The following is a 26978-nucleotide window of genomic DNA, read 5'->3' on the forward strand; positions in this document are numbered from 1 at the left end:
CTCCAGAATCACCAAAGATGAAAAAAGTGCAAATTAGCCAGTCAAGATTCAAGGACATGTTAATTATTTTCTATGGTATTAAAAGAATCGTGATTTATTAGTACCATTCATTCTACACCAGAATTCTCAAGATACCGCCAGCATGAAAAAATTAAATTAAAGAAAAAATGAGACCTCCGTTTCCCTATCAAGAATTATATAATCTATTTTACCTACAGAGATGTTTTCAGATAAAAATGCACCACAATTTGGAATAAACATCTTGCATGCCTCATCTATCATCTTGTAATTTCTACTTACTCCCAGAAATTGTTGAAGGTAAAAGGTTTTTTGATGGGAATTTGTTTAGAACCCAAGAAAGATAAAAAAGCAAAACGTCCAAGCCCCTCAGTACTTTTCAACTGAAGACTTCTAACAATATTTTAAACAATGAAGAGCCTACGTAAAGCAATAAGTTGATTCACAAAAATAATTTTTTAAATGCCAAGTAGGAATATATACATACAACATATATAGAAAAAACAACCAAATCAAAGGCAATGTGAAGTCGATATATTATTATATCAACAAGTCGACATAATATGATATATTACATTATGATATATGATTCCGACTTGTCAAAATTCATAAGTAATTATCACAAATAAAATGCAAATATGTATGCACATTTTACGAGGATAATCACACTATAAACAGTGAAAGCTCCTTATTCGTGATTTTGTTATTCATGGAGCAATATTTTGCAATGTCTTTTTTATACTCATGGCTAAAATTTTCTGTATTGGCATTCTGTATTAACATTATGTAGTGACATTAAAAAATAAAAATATTAAAAGATTTAATGATGCAAGTAGAGTATGAATGTGAATAAGTAGAAGATATGATCCCTGGAAAAAAGTTAAATGTCAAAAAGCTTACTGAAGGCATTAAACTATCCTACGATCTTATCTAGTTTTTTAAAGATGCTGTCCACCTTTGAACAGAAGCTTAATCTTTAAGCGCAAGATTGAAGATGCCATTGAAGAATAAACAGAACTTCAATACAGATTTAAAAACAAGAGCGAGACAAGGAAAAATAACAAATTTTTGTAAATGCAATCCAAAATTCTATAGATTAGTTTTGTAAATTTCCTTTACAGTAATTTTAGTTTTAGTGTATGTAGTTCTGTAGTGCTGTTTTCTTAGGCGATTATCGATTACGATTTGAACATAAAATACAGTTTCCTAATACAGTACATACTGTAGTGAGTTTTTAAATTAAACAGTTTGGTAAGTGCTTACGAGTAAATTAGGAAATATACTGTATTTTGTTAAATATTTTTTGTGTAATGTAACTATGCATTGTACTAAATCATATTGATGTCTGTCAATAACCTTGCCCTGTTCAGATAAAAATGCACCACAAGCATCATCAATAACATTTCCCAAGTATATATATTTTTTTTATTTTACATAGAACCTAACCATTCTTCCTTAAATGAGATTAGTCCCATTCAGTGGCAGTTCATAGCTAAAATTAGTTGTGGGAGGGGGGTGTTGCTCCAAAAAAAGTTTTTTCTAGGCCTTTTTCAAGGCCATGGTTAAAGTTTTCTGTAAAATAAAAAAATTGAAAAAAAATTATTCAAATAGAATAGCTGGAAGCAGGATAATAATCTAACTCTACACTTTATCACATTCAAGAAATATAGTACATGGTTTTTAAGCCCAACATATATGGAGTAAAAAAAAAATTACCTTCCACCAGCACACCAGGGTTGGCACTGCAGGAACAACAGTGCTCTCTCTCCCTTGCATGCAGCTTCCTATGTAAGCACGCGCACAATAGCCAAACACCACGCCGCTGGAACTGTGAAGAGCACAGTTCCATACAAAGATACTTGTATCTTTCTCATAAACTGGGGGATGTCATTAAGCTTAAGGATTACATATTGTACAACTATAAAGAAAGAATTAAAGAAAAAAGAACTCATTATATTAAATGTTATCGATAATATAAAGTGGAAATAGGGGGGTGCTGCGGTTCCATAGTGCCTATACATGAGCTGATACTGGTTGCGTTCTATATTTTATAATAAAACATCATATTATAATATATTGGCCTAATTATATTAAGATACAGAGTATTCAACTTAAAAAGAGTCTCAATCACTCACTAGTTCAGACTAAATGTTTATTTTTTTTTAAATGCATATATTGGTGTGAGGTGAGTTAAATAATAGATGTTGGTATGACTGGAGTTGGAGTGGGGAGGACTGTTTATTGCTTGCACATTTGAGTATTGTCAGTTCGTGCTGGGTATTGGCTTTTGGACTAGTTTGCGTAATTGTGTGTTGCTGCTTGTTAATATGCAGTAAATTGTTAAAGAATGTATATTCATAACGGACACTTATTTAGAGACAAAATCTCATGTTGTGAGTCGACATCATTTTCAGTACCTTTTATAAATTATTATATAAGTATTTTTTACTAAATAAGCTATTATTTATGGACTAAACTAAATGAATTACTCTAGTGATGTGCCTCTTTTAAATTTAACATTATACATTGGCTTTTCATCCAAGATCCCAGGTTCAAATACTAGTAGGGAAGACATTTTTCACATGCTACAAAATTCCATCTCCATATTCCCATGTACAAGCTTCTCTGTAAGCTGCTGTAGTGAATTAATTCATCAAGAAAAAAAAATAAAATAAAATAAATATTTGTATACATATGTATGCATCGTGTACATAGGTGTGCAAGTAACTCATATATGAATAAGTATGCATCAGTCAATCATAAAACTAAACTATAGTACTTAGCAATTACAATAACGATTTTTTTTATTTCCAAAATCAAATTTGGTTTAAATAAGTTGAAATTTATATATAATGGATGACACACTCGCCTATCAAACTGCTATAGTTATTTGTAAATACATAAATTTTTTTTTAATTATTAAAAATGAGTACTATATTAAAAGAATTACTTTTCAAAATTTAGAAAATGTAAACATATAGATACTCAGCAGTCTACTTGATATATTTGAAGTAGTCTTAGCAATACTAATGGCACAGTGGAGGGGATATTGTACCTCAATATGATGTCGTAGGTAGCAAGAGAAGCTGTCCAGTGATTCATCAGTACCCTTTTCATATACTGAGCTTTCTAAACTTTGGTGATTAATAAATTAGCATTACCACTTTAACCATAAATGCTTTATTAAAATAAAAATACATGATATTGAGTTAAGTAAATCTATACTCCAGGTAACCATATGCAAAAGACGACGTGGAAGAATGCTGTACTCACTTACTAGGAGTCAAATATCAATATTATGAGAAATAAATGAACCACCACATTATATATTTTATAGAATTAAGTCACACTTTTTTTCCTTTCTTCTTTATTTACATAAATATTATTATTATTATAATAAAAACTAAAAATGTTGTAAGGCTTGAAAGATGTCTATCAGTTGGTGAGCTGTTTTATTACTCTAAGGTGGTTTATTTATTATACATATTTTAGAATGTATAGATTAGTTCCCCAGCTGTGTCTTAACTAAACAAAATGGTAAGGTATTAATTAGTTTTAATAATTTGTAATGATAAATTTTAATATTTAAAAATTAAGAGAAACTAAAGATAAAGTAAACATTGAAAACACTAATTCTATTTTTCTACTCATGCAACTAATTTCAGACCTTAGAAATTATTTTCCTTCATCTTCAGGCATCAAATTAATTAACATTAAACTTTCCATTATGTCACAAATTAAAAACATAAAAGTATTAAAATTCACTAATTTTAACATGTTTATTTAATACAAATTCTATATACTTTAAGATGGAGCAAGATATAAGTTGTAAACCAGTTTTACATTAACTTTAGTACATCAAAACAAAGTAAAATACTCCAATTTTTTGTACGTGAAATTTTAGTAACACCTCACATGCACTATGTTTCAAGATCAATAAAGCTCTCATGAAGCTCTTTAGTCACCCCCAACTACTATGCAAGAGGAAGACTTAGTGTGTTTTGTGGCTTCCTACATTTCAGTGTTACATCTAACACATGTAACAGATTATTCAATGAAGAACCACCAAGAATTAATATTTGCTGATGGAAAAAGAAATCAGAGAAACAGGTAACCTACTGAAGCTGTCACATCCAGGACAACCACAAGTGTAACCATTGAAGCTGTGCAAACTAACTATTTTGTGTGTTTAAAAAATCAGTGCAGTAATGTTCTGTAGAGTATTAGACATTCCAAAAAAAACTACTACGCACATTTTTAAAAAGTGACTATGCTTACCTGGTTATAAAATTCAATTATTAAATTTGAACCACAGGACAAAATTAAATGATTAGAATTAGCAACAGACATTATAGACAAATTTAGATCTTGATGGGGAATTTTTAAACCAGTTTATTACCAATGATGAAGCTACATTTCATGTTTTAGGACCTTGATCACCATGTTTGAATACGGGTAATGAACTACTGAACCTCTACATGTCATTAGGAAACATCAGCAAAACAGTAAAAAATTAATTTATATGTGATCGAACAAAACTGTAATGGAAAACAACTTTCTGGATACATTGGAAGCATTTGCAGACCCAAATGTTAGAGAATTCCATTATCCAGTTAGACAGAGTTCCACTACATTTTGCCACATTCATGCAGGATTACTTAAACTAACCATTTCCTGAGCAATGGGTCAAACAAGAAGGATAGAGAGTCTGATTGCTAAGGTTTCCAGATCTTACCCCTTTCACACTTTTTATTTGTAGGATTATGTAGACACAAGTTTTCTTTACAGAAAAAAAATTTCCTTTCGGCATGCAGGAAGGCTGAGGTAGATTTCACTGAGGCAAAATAAGGATAGGCAAACTCAGATTGATCAATCCTCTGCCTATTAAGGAAGCTATGATGTTTTCTGTCCATGAAACCCCATTTTTTCCACCTCTTGCCTCTTATCCAAAGAATAGTAGGAACTTTAAACAAATTTGATATTTTACTTAATAAGAAAGTTATAGCAATATTTTGTTTTTTGTTTTGATCATCCCTACCCATAAGGGTTTGTCATATCAAAAGTTGTTTCAGACAAAAGTTTTACGTAATGTTTAGAGGACTAACGACCACTTTAAACCGATTCAATACTGTGCCTATTGAGGGAGGTTGATTTTTTGTCTTCAAAACCCCATTTTTTCCACCACCTGGACTAATGGTTGGTGGTATCCAAAAACTTTACTTAGATAAGTTTTAGGCCCTTATCCAAAGAACAGTAGGAACTTTAAAAGAATTTGATATTTTACATAATAAAAGAGTTATCATGATATTTTTTTCTTCGAAAAAGCCCCCATTTTCATCCCCATGGTCTGATTTTGCCCATTAATAAACTCGACCAAGATTTTGTGTCATTGTATTTTATCTATTAATTTGAAAGTGATTGGCACATAATTACAGCAGTTATCGTGTCCACAAGAAAGTGAAATACATTATATATATATATATATATATATATATATAAAGTTTTGGACTGATGGTGATTTTGGGGTCTGGAGGATATAAAACGCGAAGATATGTCAAAATTTTCTGGAAGTTGAATCATGGTACCCACTACAATAGGTAGTTTTCTTATGAAATCTATCTAAAAAAACCGATTACTGAAGCTGTAAATTCTTGGAGAGTTTCTCTTCATTTTGATGTACATTACATATTTTGTTTTAAAATTATGACCATTTGAAGCCCCAATACTATTTTATGGACATACTGTAAATGTTCATTATAATTTGCATTTTAATTTATTATTCATCAATTTAATTACAGTACCATGTGTTTTATATAAAATTTAATTGATCTAAAAACAAGTGCTTTATAAATGGTATTAGAGATAAGAATCCTTTACAGTTAACTACATTTAATTTAATAAATAGGGCAAATTTTTTATAAAGTAGTGGAATATACTCGTATTATATCTTTAGAGTTAACCCTCAAACAAATCTACTAGGAAGTTGTTTACTGAACAAAGATAAATTTAATTACACTACTATATTGTACATTAATATAATGTTTTTTTTTTATTATAATTATAATTAGTAGAGTAACAGAGTAGTTTTATATTTAAATATTCTCATACAATCACATCACAGAAATATATAATCTAATATTTTTATTATCTCCTACAACAGAATTTAATCAATCAATACACTTACAGATTTTCTTTAAAACTCACAAAGAAATATGTAACAAGGTTGTTTGGAAAGTTCCTGGCCTGGCACAAAGATGGTGCAATTATGAATAAACGACTATGAAACTTGTCAAGTATGGACCTTTAGATGACATGATGCAGACTTGCAGATACATACATTTAATTGCATTACATACATTTATTCGAATAAAGAAAAGAGTTTTGAAATTTTCTGAGTTGATAAAATTGAAATTCGAGCTGAAATAAAGTACTTTTTTTAAAAGGTTTAATTCGGACAGATATACAAAAACAGTTAGATTCTACTTTAAAGGATTCTTCCCTTGGTTTCTGATGGTAAAAAAGCAGGCTACTGAATTTAAATGTGGTCATAGATACATACAAGGTAATGAACGCTCAGGATGCTCCAAAAATCACTATGAAGAAATCGTAAAAATCCACAATGCTGCATTAAATGATCGCATACTGAAGGTTCACAAGCTTACAGGCACTGCATCTTGATAAACTGTGTTCACTACATTTTACACAAAGTTTTGAGTATGTTAAAGCTTTACACTCGATGGGTGCCACATTTGTTAACAATCGACCAAAAATGCATTCTACTAAGCAATTCTCAAATGTTTAGACTTATTTAAACATCAGTTTGCTGAGTTTCTACTATGTTTTATAACAGTAGATAAGATACTGAAAACATTACATGCCAGAGACCGAACAGCGGGTGGGACAGGAGAAAATGAATCACAGAAAGCAAGAATGGTTCCATCATCAGGAAAAGTTATGACTATAGTTTTTTGGGTTTTTTGTGGTAAAATATTTGTAAACTAAAAAAAAGGAAAATCTGGCAGGGTCATCACAGAGAGGGATAATACGTTTTACTACTCGACAAACTGAAGGGTGCTATTCAGGTTAAATGTCGACATCTGACCAAAAAGTGTAGCTCTTTCTCCATAACGCGCCTGCACAGTCATGGATTGTTGAAGCAAAACTTCATGACCTATATTTTGAAGTGCTTCTGTAGTGCTATATTCACCAGATTTGATTCCCAGTGATTATTTCCTCTTCACAAACCTGAAGCATGGCACACTGGATAAAGATTTGTTTCAAATGATAATGCCACAACCACTTATTCTGCAGAGTTCAACAAATCAGATTATACTGAGGATACTAAAAAATTGGAAAGTGGTTAATGTAAATTTATCAAATTGCAAGATGACTATGTTGAAAAATAAATAAAAATTTCTAAAAATATTCTGTTTTCTTTGTCAGGCCAAGAACTTTTCAAAGACCCTTATACAGTACAAAGACTGAAGAAAACATGTTTTTTTATTTTTTTAAAAAATATATTTTAAACATACAAAGGCATATTATGAAAACACACAATATTCAATAGTTACAACGATTGTAATTTCATACTTATACATAATAAAGATAATAATACTAACATGTAATATCCTGATTATGTTATTGTCATGAAAAAAATATTTAATTCCAAATAAGAGGAAAAATGGTCCTTTGTTAATATATCATTTATAATTCAATATTAAAAATTATTTTTAAATTAATTTAACCCTGTTAATTTATTTACAATATACTTATCATTAGTAATAATAATAATATGCTGTTACTAACTATATTATAACTACATTATGTATACTAACATAATTATTATCAATAATTAAAAATACTAAAATCTAATTATTGTACAATCTCGTATAAATCAAGTAATCTCTCTTTCTTCTGTTAAAAAAAAAGGTTATTCATGGAGAGGTTAAGGAGGCCTTGATTTACCTAATAGGCACTTAGCCATATTGTTGGCATAATATACAGCCACAGGACAAGAAAAAGCTCTGGGTTTTTTTAATGAAATACATTGTGATTCCAAGAATTACATAATATATGAACCATAAACAATTCAGTCACATGCCTGAATGGGAAGTACTAAAACTGTTTAAATAATATTTTTATATTTAAAAATTAATTATGATAACATTAAACAAGCTAAGTTCAATACTTATTGTGTTAAAATAATTAAGGAAATGTTTAAAAATGGTTTACAATAAAAGAACTAAGTAGGTGAAAACAAATACAAATTCAGAAGTAATAAATGTCTTTACAAATACAATGAAACTGAAAAAATGTCAGATTACATAAAAAAGAAGTCAAATTCAGAAAATAACTAACTTCAGAAAATAAATAACATAAAACAAATCATCGACCTCATTTATAACAAATTAAATGGAAATTAATAAACCTTAGCGGTTCATAAAGACCTAAAAGAAATAATACAAGATAGGACAAAACTGAAGAGAGAATGAGGTTTACTATTTTCTCCTACAGGAGTGCTACATATGGCTCTGCTTACAACAATATTAAAGTTTTTTGCAGTAATTAACAGTGCAGCTGCTTGTCTAAACTACTTAATAAGTATAATAATAAATTTACATTGATTTTTTGTAGAAAAATATAAATGTTATTATTTGGGTTCAATACAAATATGAAGTCTTTTTTTAAAGAATTTTCTAGTTCATTTTTTAAACTGATACAAGATTTCAAGGATTTTCAAATGAAAGAGAAGAAAAAACGAGACAATGTCTGTTTAGAAGAGAGGCAAAAAAAAGTGAAAGAACGAACTGTTGGAAAACTATGAAACAGAACACCTAGAAGTAAGAGAATGAATGCACAACATTGCTTCATGTGAACCTGTCAGCCAAACTAAATGCACATTATGATTATTAAATTATCATTATCAGTAGTAACAGAAAAATTAATTTTTTAAAAATTCATAAAAATAAAAAATTAACAGACTCTTACAAGCCAATATTAAAAAAAGTAATTTATATCTACAAAACACATATGGGACCCTTTTACTATAAGATAGTATACGATATAGAATTTTCTCTGCAGATTAATTAAATTCAGTATTAAATGAGAAAAATTTACCACCAAAACACAGTAACAGAAAAATAAACTTAAAAAACTAACACCAGTAAGTGATTTTTACAGGATCCCGGATTATGAGTTGTACTATTATAACCCTAAAGTTTGTTATGACAAACACATAACTCTACTGGCATTACTGGAATGATGTAAATTTAAAACATGTAATTATAGAAATGTTAACAAACTGATGATGTGGGATCCCACAGAAGTCAATTATTGGTGTTAGATTTTTAAGTTTACTTATCTGTTACAGTGTTTTGGTGGTTAAGTTTTCAGTTAATATATATATATATATATATATGTGTGTGTGCAAAAATATTACCCAACTACATAAATAACAGAATAAATAATTTAAATAAAAGGTTTTAAAGAATAAGTAACGCAGAAGAAATTCTATATAAAATATAAATCATAAGAATAGCAATGATACACATACAAAAAATAAATGTATAGGAAAGCAGTTAACCTTCGATTGGTCAACCTGTTAGATATAGCCTAACAAAAAAAGTTACTCTGAAGAAAACATTTTTATTTCATGTCTGAGAAGCCTCAAACCCTAGCTATGCCTAAATGACTATTTCTGACTTTTTGTCTTCATATTTTCATGATCATTCATCAGCGGGCGTCAATATTAGGTGACATGGAAGCGCACCATCTCAGTGTAGTAAGTAGCAATCTACACAGTTGACCAATCATATCGCTCCTGCTGTTAGAGTTGTTCTACACGGTTGACTGATTGTGTTCGTATTTTTTAAGATGTTCCTTTTTTCAATTATTCATTTTTTATAATTTATTAAGTGTTTATGCATTATTTTTGTTTTGTAGAATTGCTTGCATTAGTGAAGTGAATAAAATTTATTACGGTAAGCAAACCTGATTATGGAATCAGAAAATGCTTGAAAATTAAACTGATTCTTTATCTGAACATTCAAGTCATAACTCGGATATAGAACAATCAAACAGTGAGGAAGAACAAGAAAATAATGATACAGCAGGCATTTGTTTTTCTTCACCAATAAGGACTATTGTTCATATAAATAGACTAGTGCAATCTGGACTGGAGTATTTCAAAAAGGATGGAAATTACTAAATGGCAAGTGCATAAATCAGTTTCTGCTAAATAATACCAAAACAAAATATTGTTACAAAACTCCCGTGAATAAAAACCTCCTGCCAAAAATTGTACACAGATTTCTGATTGTTGGAAAATATTTCTTACTGACAAACTATAAATAAGATTGTCTGATTTACAAATGAGCAGCTCGTAGAAATGAGAGCTAACTATTCTTGTAGAAGAATGAGAGAGATTGCCAAACTACAAGTTTCGAGGAAATCTTAGCATTTTTTGGAGTCCCATACATGTTAGACATGAAGAAAGCCTAACACTGCTGAAATGTGGAAAAATGATGGTACAGCACCCGAGTATTTTAGAGATGTAATGCTTGAAAGATTTCACCAGCTAATAAGAGCCATTAGATTTGACAAGTAATGCACTCAAAACGAACGTATAAAGTATAAAAGGGTAGTTAAAATACATAATCCTAAAAAGCTCAATATAAAAAAAATCATACATACACTTTTAATTTTATTGTTAAAAATACAAAACACTTTTTCAAACAAAGAAAAATTAATAATTAGGCCATTTTTCAATTAAAAGTGATGTTATAAGTTAAATAACAACAGCTTATGAAGTGTTAGATTTGTCCTTTACAGTTGACCGCTCGCAGGGCTAAAATAAGGTTGACCAAACCCAGGTTAACTTGCATTTAAGTTTCCAAGTTAAAAATATTCATAGAATGAGTCTTGAAACTTTTAAGGAACTACCAAAAATAAGTTAATTCCTTCAATTACAAGAAAACATAAACCGGATTATTATATCTTTTCCTATTCAATAAATACAAAACAGATGTAGAAATTCTTTTATTTTTTACTTATAATTTTTTGTACTAGGCACATTTTTAAATTGTTTAAACAGGGTAAATGATTTTTATGGATAAATAAAAAAATGGTCAGTTAATAAAATATATTGAGACACATTTATTTTTAATTAATTATCTAGAATCTAAGGTACACAAATTCTCTCTTACTGTACTGATATGGAGGAGCATGACCTTTTTATCATATAGTAGTCATGTTTTACTATTTGGATGTAATTTTTAGAACATATTCTCCCATGACTATTGAGAGATAATAACTTTAGAATAAAGAATTAATATCAGCCGGATTTGCAAGATGATCATTGTAAGGGTGGCATCTCATAAATAAGAAAAGCTAAAAAGAACTTTAAATGGGGAATGGTTCCTTGATTTTTGATTGCATTAAAATACGTTATTGCCAAGTTGATAAAAATACTATAACTGAGTTGGGAACTGAACCTTAAAATAACTTATAAGAATATAGTTGTTATTAGAATATATAGCTGTTCACGTTTGAAGCTGATGAGCAGTATATATTTTTTTTAATTTTGTGACTGCAGGTAAAGTATGGGTGTATTAATATGATCCTGAGACTTAAGAGGGAGTTGATGGAGTGATGTCACAGTACCTCAGCTAACCCTAAGAATTTCAAATTTCAGAAGTCCACACCTAAGGTGACGATTTTTGTTTTCTGGGATGAGAGAAAAGCCATTTATTAGAATTTCTTTAACAGGGGTCAACCATGAACAATGAGCACTAAATTGCATCATTAAAAATATTTTGATAAGCCTCAAAGAAAGATCTGAAAAATCTTCCAAGGCATTAAACAACATCATGATAATGCTAAGACATACAAGTAGGCATTGGTTTATGTCTTTAGCCAGAAACACATGTCTTGCACAAAAAGATAGTCAGTGACTCTCTATCCTTGCCTTAGCCAAAAGAAGAGGTAAAAGATGGCATTAGAAAATCGGTTAGTATGCTCTACAGCCTTTTCCCAATTGCTACTCAGAAGCAGGTGAAAAATTGGTACAAACATGTTGAGCGCAATGGATACTACCTTGAACACTGGCATTCCATGTACTAAGGTTCATTGAATATTTGTGTATAACATGACCTCTCAACATCTGTTAATCAATAAATTATGAACCAACAGGCATTAGTTTCAGTTTAGCTAAAGTACACGCTAACATAATTTGTACACCCATACTGTAAGGAAAAAAAGGAAATTAAAAGAGATATTACAACCTATACAAAATGTTTATTTCTATAATAAGATACATACTTTAAAATAGGTAATAAAATTTATAATTTACAGCAACCTAAATTCTTCCAGAATTACAAAATAATAATATTTAAATAAAGTGGAGTGTACTTTTAAAACTATTTTTAACATTTTCAAGTGAGCAAGTATTATGAATGAAAAATACCAATCCCACACCAAAGTGTACTGGGACTTTTAAGTATATTAATTACATTCTCAACCATAGGCTAATTATGATAGTTTTAATGTAACTTTGTGTAATAATTTTAATATTAAGAAATAAAACAATAAAATAACTTTTGGGAATTGGACAATTCACTAGATCAAATCTTCTCCATAAGCTTACTTGAATATGAACATCCATTTTACACACACAATTAAATAATAATAATATTCATTTCCTTTCATAACAAAAATTAAGAATAAGAATTACGTTATTTTACAATTTTAAATGTTATCAGGTGTCACTGTAGTAATGAGTGCTGTTTTAATGAATATTAACATTTATGAATACATAAAAATATTCATAAATTTAATTTTCTGAGGAATAACCATAAATTTCAGATAAAATTACAAAAATTTAAGATAATCCAATTTTTTAAATAAGTTAAAAAGCTCCATAACTTGATATCTGACTGTCAGAAACACTTAAAATAATTAGAGCTAAACAAAATTATTGAAATTAAAAACCTTTGTAAAAATTTTCAATTTTTTTTTAACCTTACATGAACAATATAATTTCTGTTAGCATCAGAACTTTATTTTTTTAAATATACTGAAGGTCTGCAAACATGATGTTATGGTAACTTTAATCTAAAAATCAAGACCTAAACTCAAATAAAAATGCACATTTTAAAAACTTTGGTGAAATAATTAATGAAAACATTAAAGATAAACTTGTGATTGAAACTAAAAAATACAAATTAAAACTACACTTTTATACCACAAATATTTACAATAAAAAGAATCTTTCTATAAATACAAAATTAAGGCATCGTAGCACAGTTGTAAGGTAGTCATCTTGTATGGCATGGGAACTACAGATATAACTGGAATGGAAAATCTACACAAGGTAGAAAGAAGGATTTCAGTCCAAAAAGAACACAAGGTCACAGACAGATCTAATAATGAGATATAAAATAAAATTTAAGACTTGGAAGTAACAATAAGAAAACGATGACTAAAATTTTATGGACACATGGTCTGAATGAACCAATCAAGGCTAAATGAACAGATTTTCAATAAACTCTTGAATTATAAAGGTCAAGGTGGCTAGGTTAAACAGATGAAAGAAGAGCTCAATAAGTTCAACATTACAGAAAATGTCTAGATTGAAAAGAATACAGAAAGAAAATCTTTGAATTAAAGGTTCTTGTAGGTGAACAGCAAAACTCGGTACAGGAGAGTGGATTGAAGAAAGAAGAGCTAAACAGTCCGAAAGAATGAAGAATTGAAAGAAAAAGTAACTACATGAAATGATATTGCATGGTCCTTGAAAGCCTATTTGCAGAGATAAAAATTGCTATTGTCAACAAACTTTACTTTGTTATTATTTCTATCCAAACACTTTATTTGGAATTTCATAATTTTGATGTTGAATTTGGATAAATTGAAAAGTAGTAAAAGGAAAATATCTTTTGTTTTTCTCAATACCTGATGAAAAATTTATCCAAAATAGGAGTCAAAATAAAAAGGTTTGAAAAATTTTCCTGTTTAAATAAAAAATGTCATCTTTAAATTCTTAAAGATCATCAAAAAGTAGAATAAGAATGTCTGAAGAACTAACTTGCCTATCTTATTAGGAAGTTGGTCAAAATGCCAGCCAGTTCAGTTTTGACAATGCCTTCCTATACAGTCTTGGCTGTACAACATTATTTGTTACAGATATAACAAATAAATAAATATTCTAATTGGTACAAAAAATACATTATATAGATTAGATCAATATAAAAGTAAATTACAAATATAAAAATAAATTATAAAATTAAAAATAGATATGATTAAAATCCACATGTAAAAAATAATGCACGATTCAGAAGAGGTTAATGAAAATTATTTTGAGTATATATTTATGTACATATTGAACAGGAAACAGAAAATTCATCTTTTATTAAAAGAAAATATTTAATTGTACTTTAAATAAATTGATGGGAAGAATTTTCAAATGTTCAGCAATTTAGTAAAAATTATAATAGAAACATAATATGCCTTTCATACATGCCAATGTATTACGTTAAGTTATATGAAAACAGTTCCATTGTCTGGTTACCCACCGGGTTGGACTAGTGGTGAATGAGTCTTTACAAATCAGCTGATTTTGAAGTTGAGAGTTCCAATATTCATATCCTGGTAAAGGCAGTTACTTTTATATGGATTTGAATACTAGATCATGGATACCTGTGCTCTTTGGTGGTTGGGCTTCAATTAACCACACATCTCAGAAATGGTCGACCTGAGGCTGCACAAGACTACCCTTCACTTACACTCATACATATCATCCTCTGAAGTAATACCTGATGGTGAATCCCAGAGGCTAAACAGGAAAAAAGTTCCATTGTCTGGTTTGGTTAAGATACATAATATTCTTCTTCTTTTTCCCATTAAAAAAAAGGATGGTGCATGTGTTTGTTTGTTGTAAGTGCTCACATTTTTAATTTGGCTGCTATTAGCACAGGATGGACCATGGTGGTGCAACAGATGGCTGCATACGGCACACAAACTATTTATACTTCTCGAACGATTCATTCATTCAAACGATTTATACTTCTTTATACAAACGATTTATTTAAAATTATATTTGTGTTTTGGGGATAAAAAAAGAAAACATTGGGGTTAGAGCTGTGTTAAAAAATCACAACTCAAGAAACATCTGAAAATGCTCAGGATTTTGAAGCTTTTTACTGTAAAAGTTTTTTGTTGTTAGTACACTAAATTCATGAACATTATTTAGTAACAATTTGCAAAAACATTTAACAAAATCAAGTGTAATAAAACATAAACCATGTAAAACTTTTGCAGCGAGCCATATGCCTGCTTTTTTCTTAGTTCTTTAAAAATAGTGACCATTCTTTTTAGCAGATTCCATATTCATAAATATAAACAAAGGTTAAGTTAACAATATAAATTTATATGATTTATACTTATGGACGCACATTAATGAACTGATAGCCCATTTTTCTATCTTAAAAATTGTTCTGACTTTTTGAGGAAGCCTCAAGAAATGCTTACCAAATAAATAGTTTGTAAATACTCAATGTTATCATTATTCAATTTTTCTGGTTTGTTCATATTGCCATATAAGCTTGAAGCTTGTATGTGGGATATGGAAATTATAATATTTATTTTAAAATATGATAAAATAATTGTTTCAAATAAATAATTTATTTAATTGTTTTAAATAACAGTATTCTACGGTTTGTTCTAACAATGTAAGCGTGCATATTCTCGACCAGATTTTTAACCACAATTTTATTTATAACAAACTGATGGTTGGATTGAATTGAAACTTAAAACACACACACACTTCAGAAGAGCTTTGTGAAAGATACCAGTATCTAACTGACAATAACACATCTTCAAGAGATGCAAAAATATCAAAAATTATGAGATCTAAAATTCAATATTGAAGAAATTTTTGGTAAGACAGTAAAAATGAAGAAGATATTCCTCAAACATCAGCATCAAAAAACAAAAAAATTAAAAGACAAAAAAAAACAAAACAATAAAAAAAATTTGTTTTTTAAAAAATTAAAAAACAAAACTTTTTGTTAAGCCAAAATAAGAAGGAAGACTTGTTATATGTGCACTAATTGCAAACTGTACATTTGCACAAAACATTGTGCAACATGTTGTGTGCTACAAAATTACAAAAGTAAAAACTTTGTAAAACAATATATACTCTAATATTATAATGAATAAATAAAATTTTTAGAATAAATTTTTTTCATTTCTCAAGAGTACTCCAAGTACTCCTTACGAACAATATATAGGTTTTTATCATTATTATTATTATTATTATTATTATTATTCTTCTAGGGTTAAAAACATAAAGATAGCTTAGTATTTTTAACTATATTTACAGGGTTAAACTTTTTTATCATGTTGTAAATATAGCAGGTATTGCAGGTATATTGTAAGGTATAGCAGGTATTATTATTATTTAAAAATAGTCAACAAACCAATAAAACATCATCATAATCATTCTACGACCGTATTATGTCACATGGAAATTTTAATAAAGCTGGATATGCCATTTATTGATATTATAATTAAAAGTGTCATCAACATACAAGGCCCTTTCATGGAAAGTTGACATTTTACATAACATTACACAGTCAACAAAAAATAATTTCCAAGGTAAAAGATCATCTACACCTAATTTTTTTTTCAGTCTTAGCCAATTAATATCAATACAAGTTAATCTAAACTTTATTTTTTTCAATAATATTCTAAATATAAAATATGTAGATATGATAGCGTAATATAATAAATAATCATCAAAATTCAAAGGTAAACATAATTCTTAAAATTAATATTAAAATAGCCTACAATAAAAAAATATATATATAAGACAAATACACAATATTTTATTAATATTTACTTATATTAATCATTAAACATAAAATAACTAACAGAAAAGAAAATAATTAAATTTCCTTTTGTTCCTTTTATTTCAAAGAAAGAAACACTTCAAAAATATTTACTTACTGTTAGAACAGGAAAAAATGGTCCCATTTATTAATGTATAAAAAATTAATCAATCAGCTACTTCATTGTAAGTGCATATAGTTAAGAAATATAATTAATTTTCTTTTTAAATTGTCACTGATTCCAAATAAGAGAAACAGCAAGAATATTGTATTGTTCCAAATGCAAACCAAACTTTTTCCACTAGCAATTAATTCTGTAACTTGATTTATAATTAGCGTCTGTATGCTAATGATAACAATAATAAGTATTAATTACAAAAAATAGAAAAAAACTATTCTTCCCTCATCCTGCATCACTTTGTTGATTAATTAAAACATTGTCACACTGATGAAATCTCATTTAGATTGAAGTACTTATTTCTTCAAACCAAATACATAATGGTATTTTTATTTTATATTGTTACACATATAGAGTATACAAATTTTGTTACAAGTGCTTAAGCACATGACATTCCTGTCATGATTTTCATCGTCAAGGTCAATTACTTTATATCTGGGAAGCCAAAGGATGATATGCTTAAGAGAATAAAATGTTTTTTTTTTTTTTTTTTTTTTTTTTGGCTTCGCTAAACTTCTGTATAATGATGACATTATTTACTTGTACTTTCATGAATTCTGCGTTTTTATAGTTTCATACAAGTGAATTTTAGAGACTAAAGGCAATTTCTCCGATCAAATTTCATAAAACCAATATACTATACTGGATACAAATTATAAATTAATTGTGATAAAACATGGAGAAAGAAATTTCAGTCACTAAGTCAAAAGAAAATTTGATATTGATGAATATTATGTTTTGATCATAATGAAAGTAAAAAAATCAAATTCAAAAAGGAAACTACACATGAATAGCTTTCACTGATACACAAGTTAGTTATGTTTTAGCAACAGAGGCCAGGATCTGTGAATACATAAGGCTTTTGATATGCCAAAACAAACATCAATCTCCACGAAATCTTTAAAATTAAGAAATTTAGAGATCTCTGCAGAATTAAATGTTCCTCTTTCAAAGCCAATTTCAGCTGGATAAAACAAACGATGCGGTGAAATGGATTTGCAAATACATTTATGTAAAAAGACTACCGTATAATTATAAAGAAAACTACTTCAATATCGGCAGCTTCTCATTAATTTTTGTATGAAATTATTCTTTAAAGTATGTTGGAAATGCTAACAAAACATTTGTATTTATTGGTATGTCTCCAACCTAACGTGGCTAAAACAGAAACAAAAGAAAAAATTATGTATAACTGTAATGTTTGCTACATTAGCCGATAAATGAAAGCCATGAAAGTATGAAATGTTATGACAGTCTAAGAACAAACCTGTACAAAGCAGAAAATATTTGATACATGTAGTTTTCTAATTTTGTGAAAAAGTTGTACAAATAAATAAGGTAACAGTTTGTTAAAAATAAAGTTTGTGTTATTAACATAAAATAATAAAGGTTTATTATAAAGTATCATGGTGCAATACCATCAAATAAATCTTGAGTTTATAATGCGTACAAAATAAAAATCTTCTTTATAAAGAAATAAAAATAATTTGTTTAGTTATTCCAGGAAGAATGAACAGCCAATTATATTATAATACACAAACATTTTCTTTTTTAAATCTGCAGTATTTATATAACAAATGATAGATGACAAAAATCATGTCTCAAGTCCTATTGGCTAAATAAAAAAAAACATTTTTATCTTGGCAACTGAATCAATACTGTGTGGGGAAAGTCCTCCAGCTGAACTCATAATTGGTAGATTCAAAAAAATATTATATACCAATCAGTCAGTAAGAAGAGAATAGATATCATTTCTGACAAGAACAAAGAGGCTGATTGGATATCTAGCAATAGATACAACGAAGAAAATTACACTGATTAAATGATTAAAGTATAAGAATAATAAGATATTTACTAAACAATAACATTCAATTAATAATTAATAATTTTTTAGTTATTTATCATAAATAAATAAATTAAAAAATAGGACAGTTGAAGCTTTTCTACGAATAAATAACTATAATAGTGCATTTAAGCAGATATCTCTTTCTTTACTGTAAGAAAATTAAGAGAATTCAGAAAAGCCTTAATTTTTTTAATATTTTCAACCTAATTTTTAGGGTGGGACTTGCCATCAAAACCATACATCTAATCTATGATGTATTAATATCAATTTTCATTAGCATTAAACAAAATTAATATAACCTTTTTTTCAATATTATTTTAGTAAAAAATATCACTTACATATAAGCAAGTTAAACATTACGTTTTAAATAAAAATGCTAATTGCTAGAGCCTCAAATAAGATGTCCATATTGTACCAAAATGTTTGGTTACCATTAACCAATAAATTAATATTTATGTACATTGAGAAAAAATTTAACGTAAAAATTAATTAAATGAAACATCGATTAAAACAAAAATATTACGTCCAATTGATACTACTTAATTTAAAGCAATAATCTTTACAATTAACATGCAAATTTTACCTGAAAATTATCAGCTGACATAAAAATATATGTTATAGATTTTTTGCTGAATTTTACTTAAATATGCAAATAAATCTATTATTATATAACCACAAGTATTTGTAAATATTAGGAAGCTATTCTTCCTATATATAATGCTATTGTACCTACACTACGAAGCTGTTTTTGAGAAACCACTACCTGTCAGTATCATATCTTGGTCCAATTCATATCTAAACGTAACACACACCTACTATAAACAGTCAATTGCTTTAGAAAGTATGGTGGCTGATACTGAAGAAGAAAACGATTCAACATAAACTGCGTAAAACCTTTTACAAACAGCAAGAAGTGTTGTAATAAAAACTGCTCAAAATTATTTTATACCTGCCAGTTTCTTTTTGAATTTAGAAAAAAATAACTTATTGATAACAAGTTTGACATGATACTTTCTAAAAAATTTTATCATGCATCAATTATACTAATAAAATGATACTTGACTATTAACATAATTACAACAGGAGTTAACAAACCATGACGAATATAATAATCCTGATAAACTTGACACACTGATATACTTTCTTCACTATTGGGTTGTGTTCATTGACATTTAAATATGAAGTCAGAAAATAAAGAAATACCTTGAAAATGAGGAAAATCAGCTGAAAATAAAACCTTACATCAATATGTCAAAAATAAAATTAGCTTTTTAAAAGTTATAAAATTTAAATACAAAAATAAATAGGACCCACATAATTACACATGACTAACCAAATTAAACCTGGAGAAGACATCATTTTAATATCAGTTTGTATTTATTAAAAAGAAATTTTGTGATTAAACTATTTTTTTATTCATCAACAACAAAAATATCTAACAATTTTATTAGACAAAATTTCAATATTTTTTTTCAAATCTGTGTGAAAAAAACTCTGAATACTGTCAACAAAAAAAAAAAAAAATTCTCCCTCATTATCAGTAATCCTTTATTTATTACTTACAAACAAACCAACTTAAAATAATATCTTTTTTCGATATAATATCAATAATTACCATCACAAAAGCTGCAAATAAATAAATTTATTTCAATTATTAACAATGTATAAAAAATTAAGACATGAAATAACTATTTATGTTATCCCCTGTACCACGTATCATTTTTAATTACTTAATACAAAAAACTCTTTCACACAATCATTAAGGCTTGACATTTATAAGACTTATTTTGTTGATATTTTAACTAAGTGTGATGATATTTTTTTTTGTATTGTCTACAGAGTAAAATAAAAAATAGCAGCATATAATACTTTTTTTTATTTTCTAATAAAATACAAAAAATTCAGCACTGTTTTAAAATGTGTGTGTACCATATTTGCTTTTTTTTGGGGGGGGGGGGGGTAAGCAGTTAGAATACATTGTGTATAATGATTAAAAAATGGAACTCTGCTTTATATATTACCTTCATATTGATTAGGCAACCTGGATTGCCTTCTGGGTCTACTAAAATTAGTTTAAAGTAATATAAATCTTCTCTATGCACTTATATAAATAATAATTTATCTTGAGAAAAGGAAAATCACTCTAACCGTCTCTTAACTGGATAAAACCTAACTAAATTTACAAGGAGCACTGAAGTGTAATAGAATTCTTTTCAAATTATTCTCAACTCTATATTTTAAGGTATAAATTGCATAATTATTTATATAATATGGGCAAACCAATTTCTTCATCCAGCTGCCATAAAACACACTTTATAGTACATATTACACTTGCTACACCAATCATTAATCAAGTCATATTTTAACTCAATTTCTTCAAACATTTAAAAAATAATTACATGATTTTATAATCATGTACAATATATTAATACTGTAATATAAACTCTCTTTTATGTAAAATACAATAACATTAACAGTATAATTTTTTACATATATATATGTACGGTTGGTTTCATATAAAATATTTAAGAATCAACTTGATTAAAATCGATCCTTAGTAAGATACTTAACAAACTATAAATTATTCCAATAAAAATTTTATGGTAGATATTTAACATTCTAATAATTATCAATTTACACAAATAGTAATAACAAAAATTTACTTCTTCATATTTATTACCATATATTGAAACGGTTTTCAACAGTTTAACTAACTACAAATTATGGTAAATAAATAATAATCATTATATAAAATTGAAGTCACACACGACTAGTTTATAGAAACATCAAATCCCTTAAAAAAAGAAATTAAGATTATTAATAATACATTTGATATTCACTAATGTTTATAACATATAAACAAAAGAATAAATAATAATTTGCTGAAATAGCAAAGACTGAAGTGTATAAATAAAAAATTAGCTCCATATTAAACATTTTTAAAAAGATATTTTAATAATTAAAAATAAAAACCGTAGAATAAATCTTTAATAACACTTTGGCTATTTAAATAATGATAAAAATTATAAATAACCTATATTACAACTAGAATATTGAAGTAAAGAGGAAGTGGTACTTTTCCGATAAAGAACTGAGCACTTTGATTGTCGTCGAGCGTTCAGTAAATATCAAACATTGCTACTTCTTTCTGACGTAACTGAATGTACATCTACTTTGGAATTATTCTGTAAACAAAAGAGGAAGAAAAATAATGTAAATAAATAATAATCATTCATTACTAAAAATAAAAAAATAATAAAGTACATAAATATAATCTCCCTCTTTTTTCCTGTTTAGCCTCCGGTAACTACCGTTTAGATAATTCTTCAGAGGATGAATGAGAATGATATGTATGAGTATAAATGAAGTGTAGTCTTGTACATTCTCAGTTCGACCATTCCTGAGATGTGTGGTTAATTGAAACCCAACCACCAAAGGACACCGGTATCCACGATCTAGTATTCAAATCCGTGTAAAAATAACTGGCTTTACTAGGACTTGAACGCTGTAACTCTCGACTTTCCAAATCAGCTGATTTGGGAAGACGCGTTAACCACTAGACAAACCCGATGGGTACATAAATATAATCTACAATCATAACAAAACCTAATTTACACATTCCCTAATCCACTTTACCGTTTACATTGGTGGTTTTCTCCACCAACTGTCAGTAAAGCATGTGTGACAGGTGTGTGAGAAAAGTAATGAGATTGGTAACACTGCAAGCAATCTGGCAATGCTGTGTCTAGCAGTCTGTGCTAGACCGGTTTGTTCATCCCTTCCACATGCTCAGTACGAGTTTCAACTCCGTCTAGCAACACATTATTTTTGACAGCGCCATCACTGATGTTATGTTACGAAAATGGGGCATCGGAATTTAAATCAACATTGTGCAATCAAGTTTTGTGTTAAACTTGGGCAATCTGCGAGTGTGACCTTTGAAAAGTTGAAACAGGCCTATGGGGAACATTGCTTATCAAGAGCACAAGTTTTCTGCTGGCACAAATCATTATTGGAAGGCTGAGAACACATTGAAGATCAACTTTGCTCAGGGAGACCTTCAACTTCAAAATCTGACAATAACGTTGAGCGTATGAGGGTTCTTGTGAGATCAGACTGTCGTTTAACAATAAGGATGATTAGTGAACACTTAAATTTAAACACTTTCACCGTACATCAAATTTTGACAGACGATTTGGACATGCGAAGGTTTGTGTGAAATTGGTGCCGAAAAACCTCACAATGGAACAGAAGGACAATCGAAAAATTGTGTCCATTGATCTTCTTGAGAGGATTGACAATGACCAAAAATTCTTCAATCATGTGATCACAGGTGATGAATCCTGGATATTTGAGTATGATCCTGAAACAAAGCGGCAAAGCGAAGAGTGGCACATTCCGTTATCTCCTTGACCGAAAAAATGTCGCATGAGCAAATCAAAGATCAAAACCATGCTGATTTGCTTTTTTGACAGTAGGGGTATCGTACATAAATAATTTGTTCCTCCAGGACAAACTGTCAACCAAGTGTTTTACAAAAGTGTCTTTGAAAGGCTCAGGAAAAGAGTGATTCATGTGAGACCAGACATTGCAGACAAGTGGATGCTTCATCATGACAATGCCCCGTGTCACACGGCCATTTCCATCAGGGAATTTTTAACCTTAAAACGCATTCCTACGGTTCCTCAATCCCCCTATTCAGCTGATTTGAGACTGTGACTTTTTCCTTTTCCCAAAATTGAAACGTGTCTTAAAAGGACATCATTTTGGAACTCTGGGGAACATTCAAGAAACTGTGACTGATGGTGCTGCTACCAGGAGTGAGAACAACGACTTTGCCGGTGTATAGGTGCCCAAGGGAACTACTTTGAAGGGGATAATATTGTTATTTGAAAAAAATAAAAACCTTGGTAAGTAAAAAGTCAGTCTCATTACTTTTCTCACACACCTCGTACTTGACTAGTCACTCCCACTATGACTCTACTCTCCTACTCCTCATGACTGTGCACAAGTTACTGCGAAAACATTGCCATGCTTTCACTGTGCAATGTAGGTATATGTTATGAACTGTACAGAAATTACACAGTGAGCACAACACTGCTTACTGTTTTAAACAGCCTGTGTGTAAGAGAGCATATGTGTGTATGAACTGAGATCCTGTGGTAGGGACTTCACCTATATTAATGGTAACAATTATAGCCTTGATTTACATACTTTTTTTATAAGACAAATATATACATTTTTTTGTGGTTTTCAATCATTTGATTAGTTTGATGCAGTTCTCCAATGCGTTCATTTTATTCTGTACCAATCCTTCTGCTTCAGTATATATCTTACATCCTACAATTATCTGTTTCATTCATTCTAATCTTTATTTTTCGCAAGATTTTTATAATGTACAATTTTTTTTAAATCAAATTCAATAATCCTAGATGTCTTTATTATGTAGCTTACATTCCTTGGCATTTTTACAGAGTTTCCCCACAAACTTCTTTCTTTATATTGGTAAATAACCAATAAATCCTGCATGTAATTTAACACTGCAAAAAAAAAAAAAAAACTAGTAATAATAAGTGTTTACATTAATTTTTGCATTAAAAATGGAAAAAGTTCATTGAAGTGGTGAAGATGTTAAAGAAGCCTTTTGGTGAAATAAAAGGCATACTTTAAAGACATTTCTTCTACTTAAACAAGATCTTACTTATAATGAAAACGGTAAGCAACTTTAAAATAAAAAAACAAAAATTCAAATTTAAATCTGTAATCTAAATTAATGTAATAGTGCAATGTAAATTAAAGAACAAGAACAGAAAAAAGAAGACTATATTAGGATTACAAAGTATTTTAACCTAAAATAAATGGTATATATGAGATGGAAATATGGAAAGGTTACTTCTTTTGTGCATTTTAAATAGGTATTTTGACTTGGTCAATAGAGATAACACATCCAGTGCTGATGGCATAATATTCATAGTAGACAAAAAGTCAATTCCCCTGCATGCAGATTTACATTCTATAATAAGAGAAAAATTTTGATTTTACAATTAGTAATAATCTGCTGATAATTATATCAACAGATATAATTATCTGCTGATATATCTGCTAATATATAGTAATATATTACTAATTACTATTCGGTTCCTGCTTACATCTACAAAGTATTCAAATTAGATTTCCTGATTTTCCACTAATAATATATCAATATTACAGTCATTGTAACAGATCAATGACTGATGAAAATATTGATAAATTAAAGAAGTGGATTATGATTGATAAATAATGATCAAATCATTATTAGATAAGTCACTGAAGAGGTGGGACACTTATGGGTGTTTGTGCAATAATGTTGATAGACATTTTGTGTGTAAAAATTTGTAGCAACAAAATTTGTCCCAAAACTGTTGAATTTACAACAAAAAAAACATCAGAAGAAAAATTGTTGGCTAACAAAATAGATGACTCATAATTACTCAAATGTGTCATAGTAGGTGACAGAATACCTGGGTATAATATTGAGACAAAAGTAAAATCATCCCAATAGAAACTTCCTGAAGAACTCAGACTGAAAAAGTACACCAAGTTCAGTCTAATATTAAAGTTCTCCTTATTTTTTTTTTTATATTATAATGGCATCGTCCATTATGAATTCTTACCTCAAGGATACACAGTCAACAGAATGGAATGGAACGCAACGCAAGAATGGCAGGAGTTTCATTATTTCTCTCTACAGATCGCAGAGTCTGGACAATGTCACTTGCTGCTGAATCTTTCTATTATCAGGCGGGTTATTGGTTGTGTAGTGCCGGTTATAAGTTTTAAGTTTTATTTATGGTCGGATTTGGTGATTTGCGTTTCTATCTGTATGGCCCAGCGGGAATATTATTTACTGGGTTTGACCATGGGAGACTGAGCTTTTGAGCCTCATACTCCTGCCATGATTCTCCTTCAGTACGTCTGCTGAAGTCCTTTCGATGCTAACATCTATCAGACTAGCAGGAATACACCTACCGGAGCCCTAGTCATTTGGAGGAAGCAATATGTGCCGCCCCCCCTTCTCCAGAGGGAGTTGCATGTGTTGACTGAATTAAATTGTAAGTTTTGAGGATGGTGGGTAAAAGGAAGATTGTAGATCTTCTTCTTCTTTTGTGGCTCTCAGCTGGGATCTTCTACCAGACTCCAGTCCATCACGGTGAGTCGCATTGTGGGTCTTCTTTTTCTTCTTTTGTAGATATCTTTTTTCTAGTCCCATCGCCTGGAAGGGCGGAACGGGGGAAAGTGCAGGTTTCTTATTTCTTCAGTTTACAGCTGGTGGCTGCTTGGCTCGTTCTTCTTTCTTGAAAGGTTAAAGGAAGTAGGGAACTTACAATGGGGTTTAATTTCACGGTCACGGTTTGGGAGCAGTGATTGCCTTGATTTTTGAAGTAGTAAGAAGTGGCATTCTTACATAAACATAATCAATAAATCATCCAGATACATGTGTGTTCGAGAAGGGATTGGGGGGGGGGCCACGTGGCTGCTGTCAATTGCCAGTGTTGTATTGGCTGTGGAATCTGGAAAAAAAGGGTTTTATTTTATTTTATTTGGTAAGGAAAGGAAAGGAAAAGGCAATGGTTTCCTTAGGCTTGGTGGTTACAACAAACATACAGTCAACATAGAGTATTACTTAGCAGTTTTCGCTGTTTTCATGAGACAATCTGAAGAAAATAACCATACAAATTTTGGCAAATAATTCTTGGGATTTTGAGCGACAAAATTGATCCAGCTCACAGTTCACTATTAATTCATGCTTACGTTTGCCAAAAATAATAGCATACTGATATGATATGTACAGTTCAGAATAGAATTGATTGGTTCATGTTTCCTGTCAACATGATTTAACAATGAGAATTATTATACTTTCTTAGAAAAAGAAACCAACCAAATCATTTGGAAATTCTTTTGGAACTTGGAACTAGGAATGTATGGTTTATGCACAATGGTGTCCCAAAACACCAATGTCCACTTATACTTAGATGATACTTTCTTGAAAGGGATCGTTTGTGCAAGACAA

The 26978-nt window shown here is 29.3% G+C and overlaps 1 protein-coding gene across 9 annotated transcripts in view; it reads right to left on the minus strand.

Moving 5' to 3' along the window:
* Positions 1–20460: 20460 nt before the first annotated feature.
* Liprin-beta (liprin-beta 1) overlaps positions 20461–26978 on the minus strand; it is a 387502-nt gene continuing 380984 nt past the window's right edge. For 6 of the 9 annotated variants that reach the window (XM_075358205.1, XM_075358200.1, XM_075358201.1 and 3 more), the window contains one exon: positions 20461–22113. In XM_075358205.1, the coding sequence (XP_075214320.1) occupies positions 22057–22113 (57 nt within the window). In that variant the 3' untranslated portion in view covers positions 20461–22056. Of the gene's footprint in view, positions 22114–24382; positions 24469–26978 lie in introns of all 9 variants that reach the window. The other 3 variants (XR_012755391.1, XR_012755390.1, XM_075358203.1) reach the window with 2 other exon arrangements.

Source organism: Lycorma delicatula, chromosome 2 (assembly GCF_047948215.1).
Source record: "Lycorma delicatula isolate Av1 chromosome 2, ASM4794821v1, whole genome shotgun sequence".
Classification (NCBI taxonomy): Eukaryota; Metazoa; Arthropoda; class Insecta; order Hemiptera; family Fulgoridae; genus Lycorma; species Lycorma delicatula.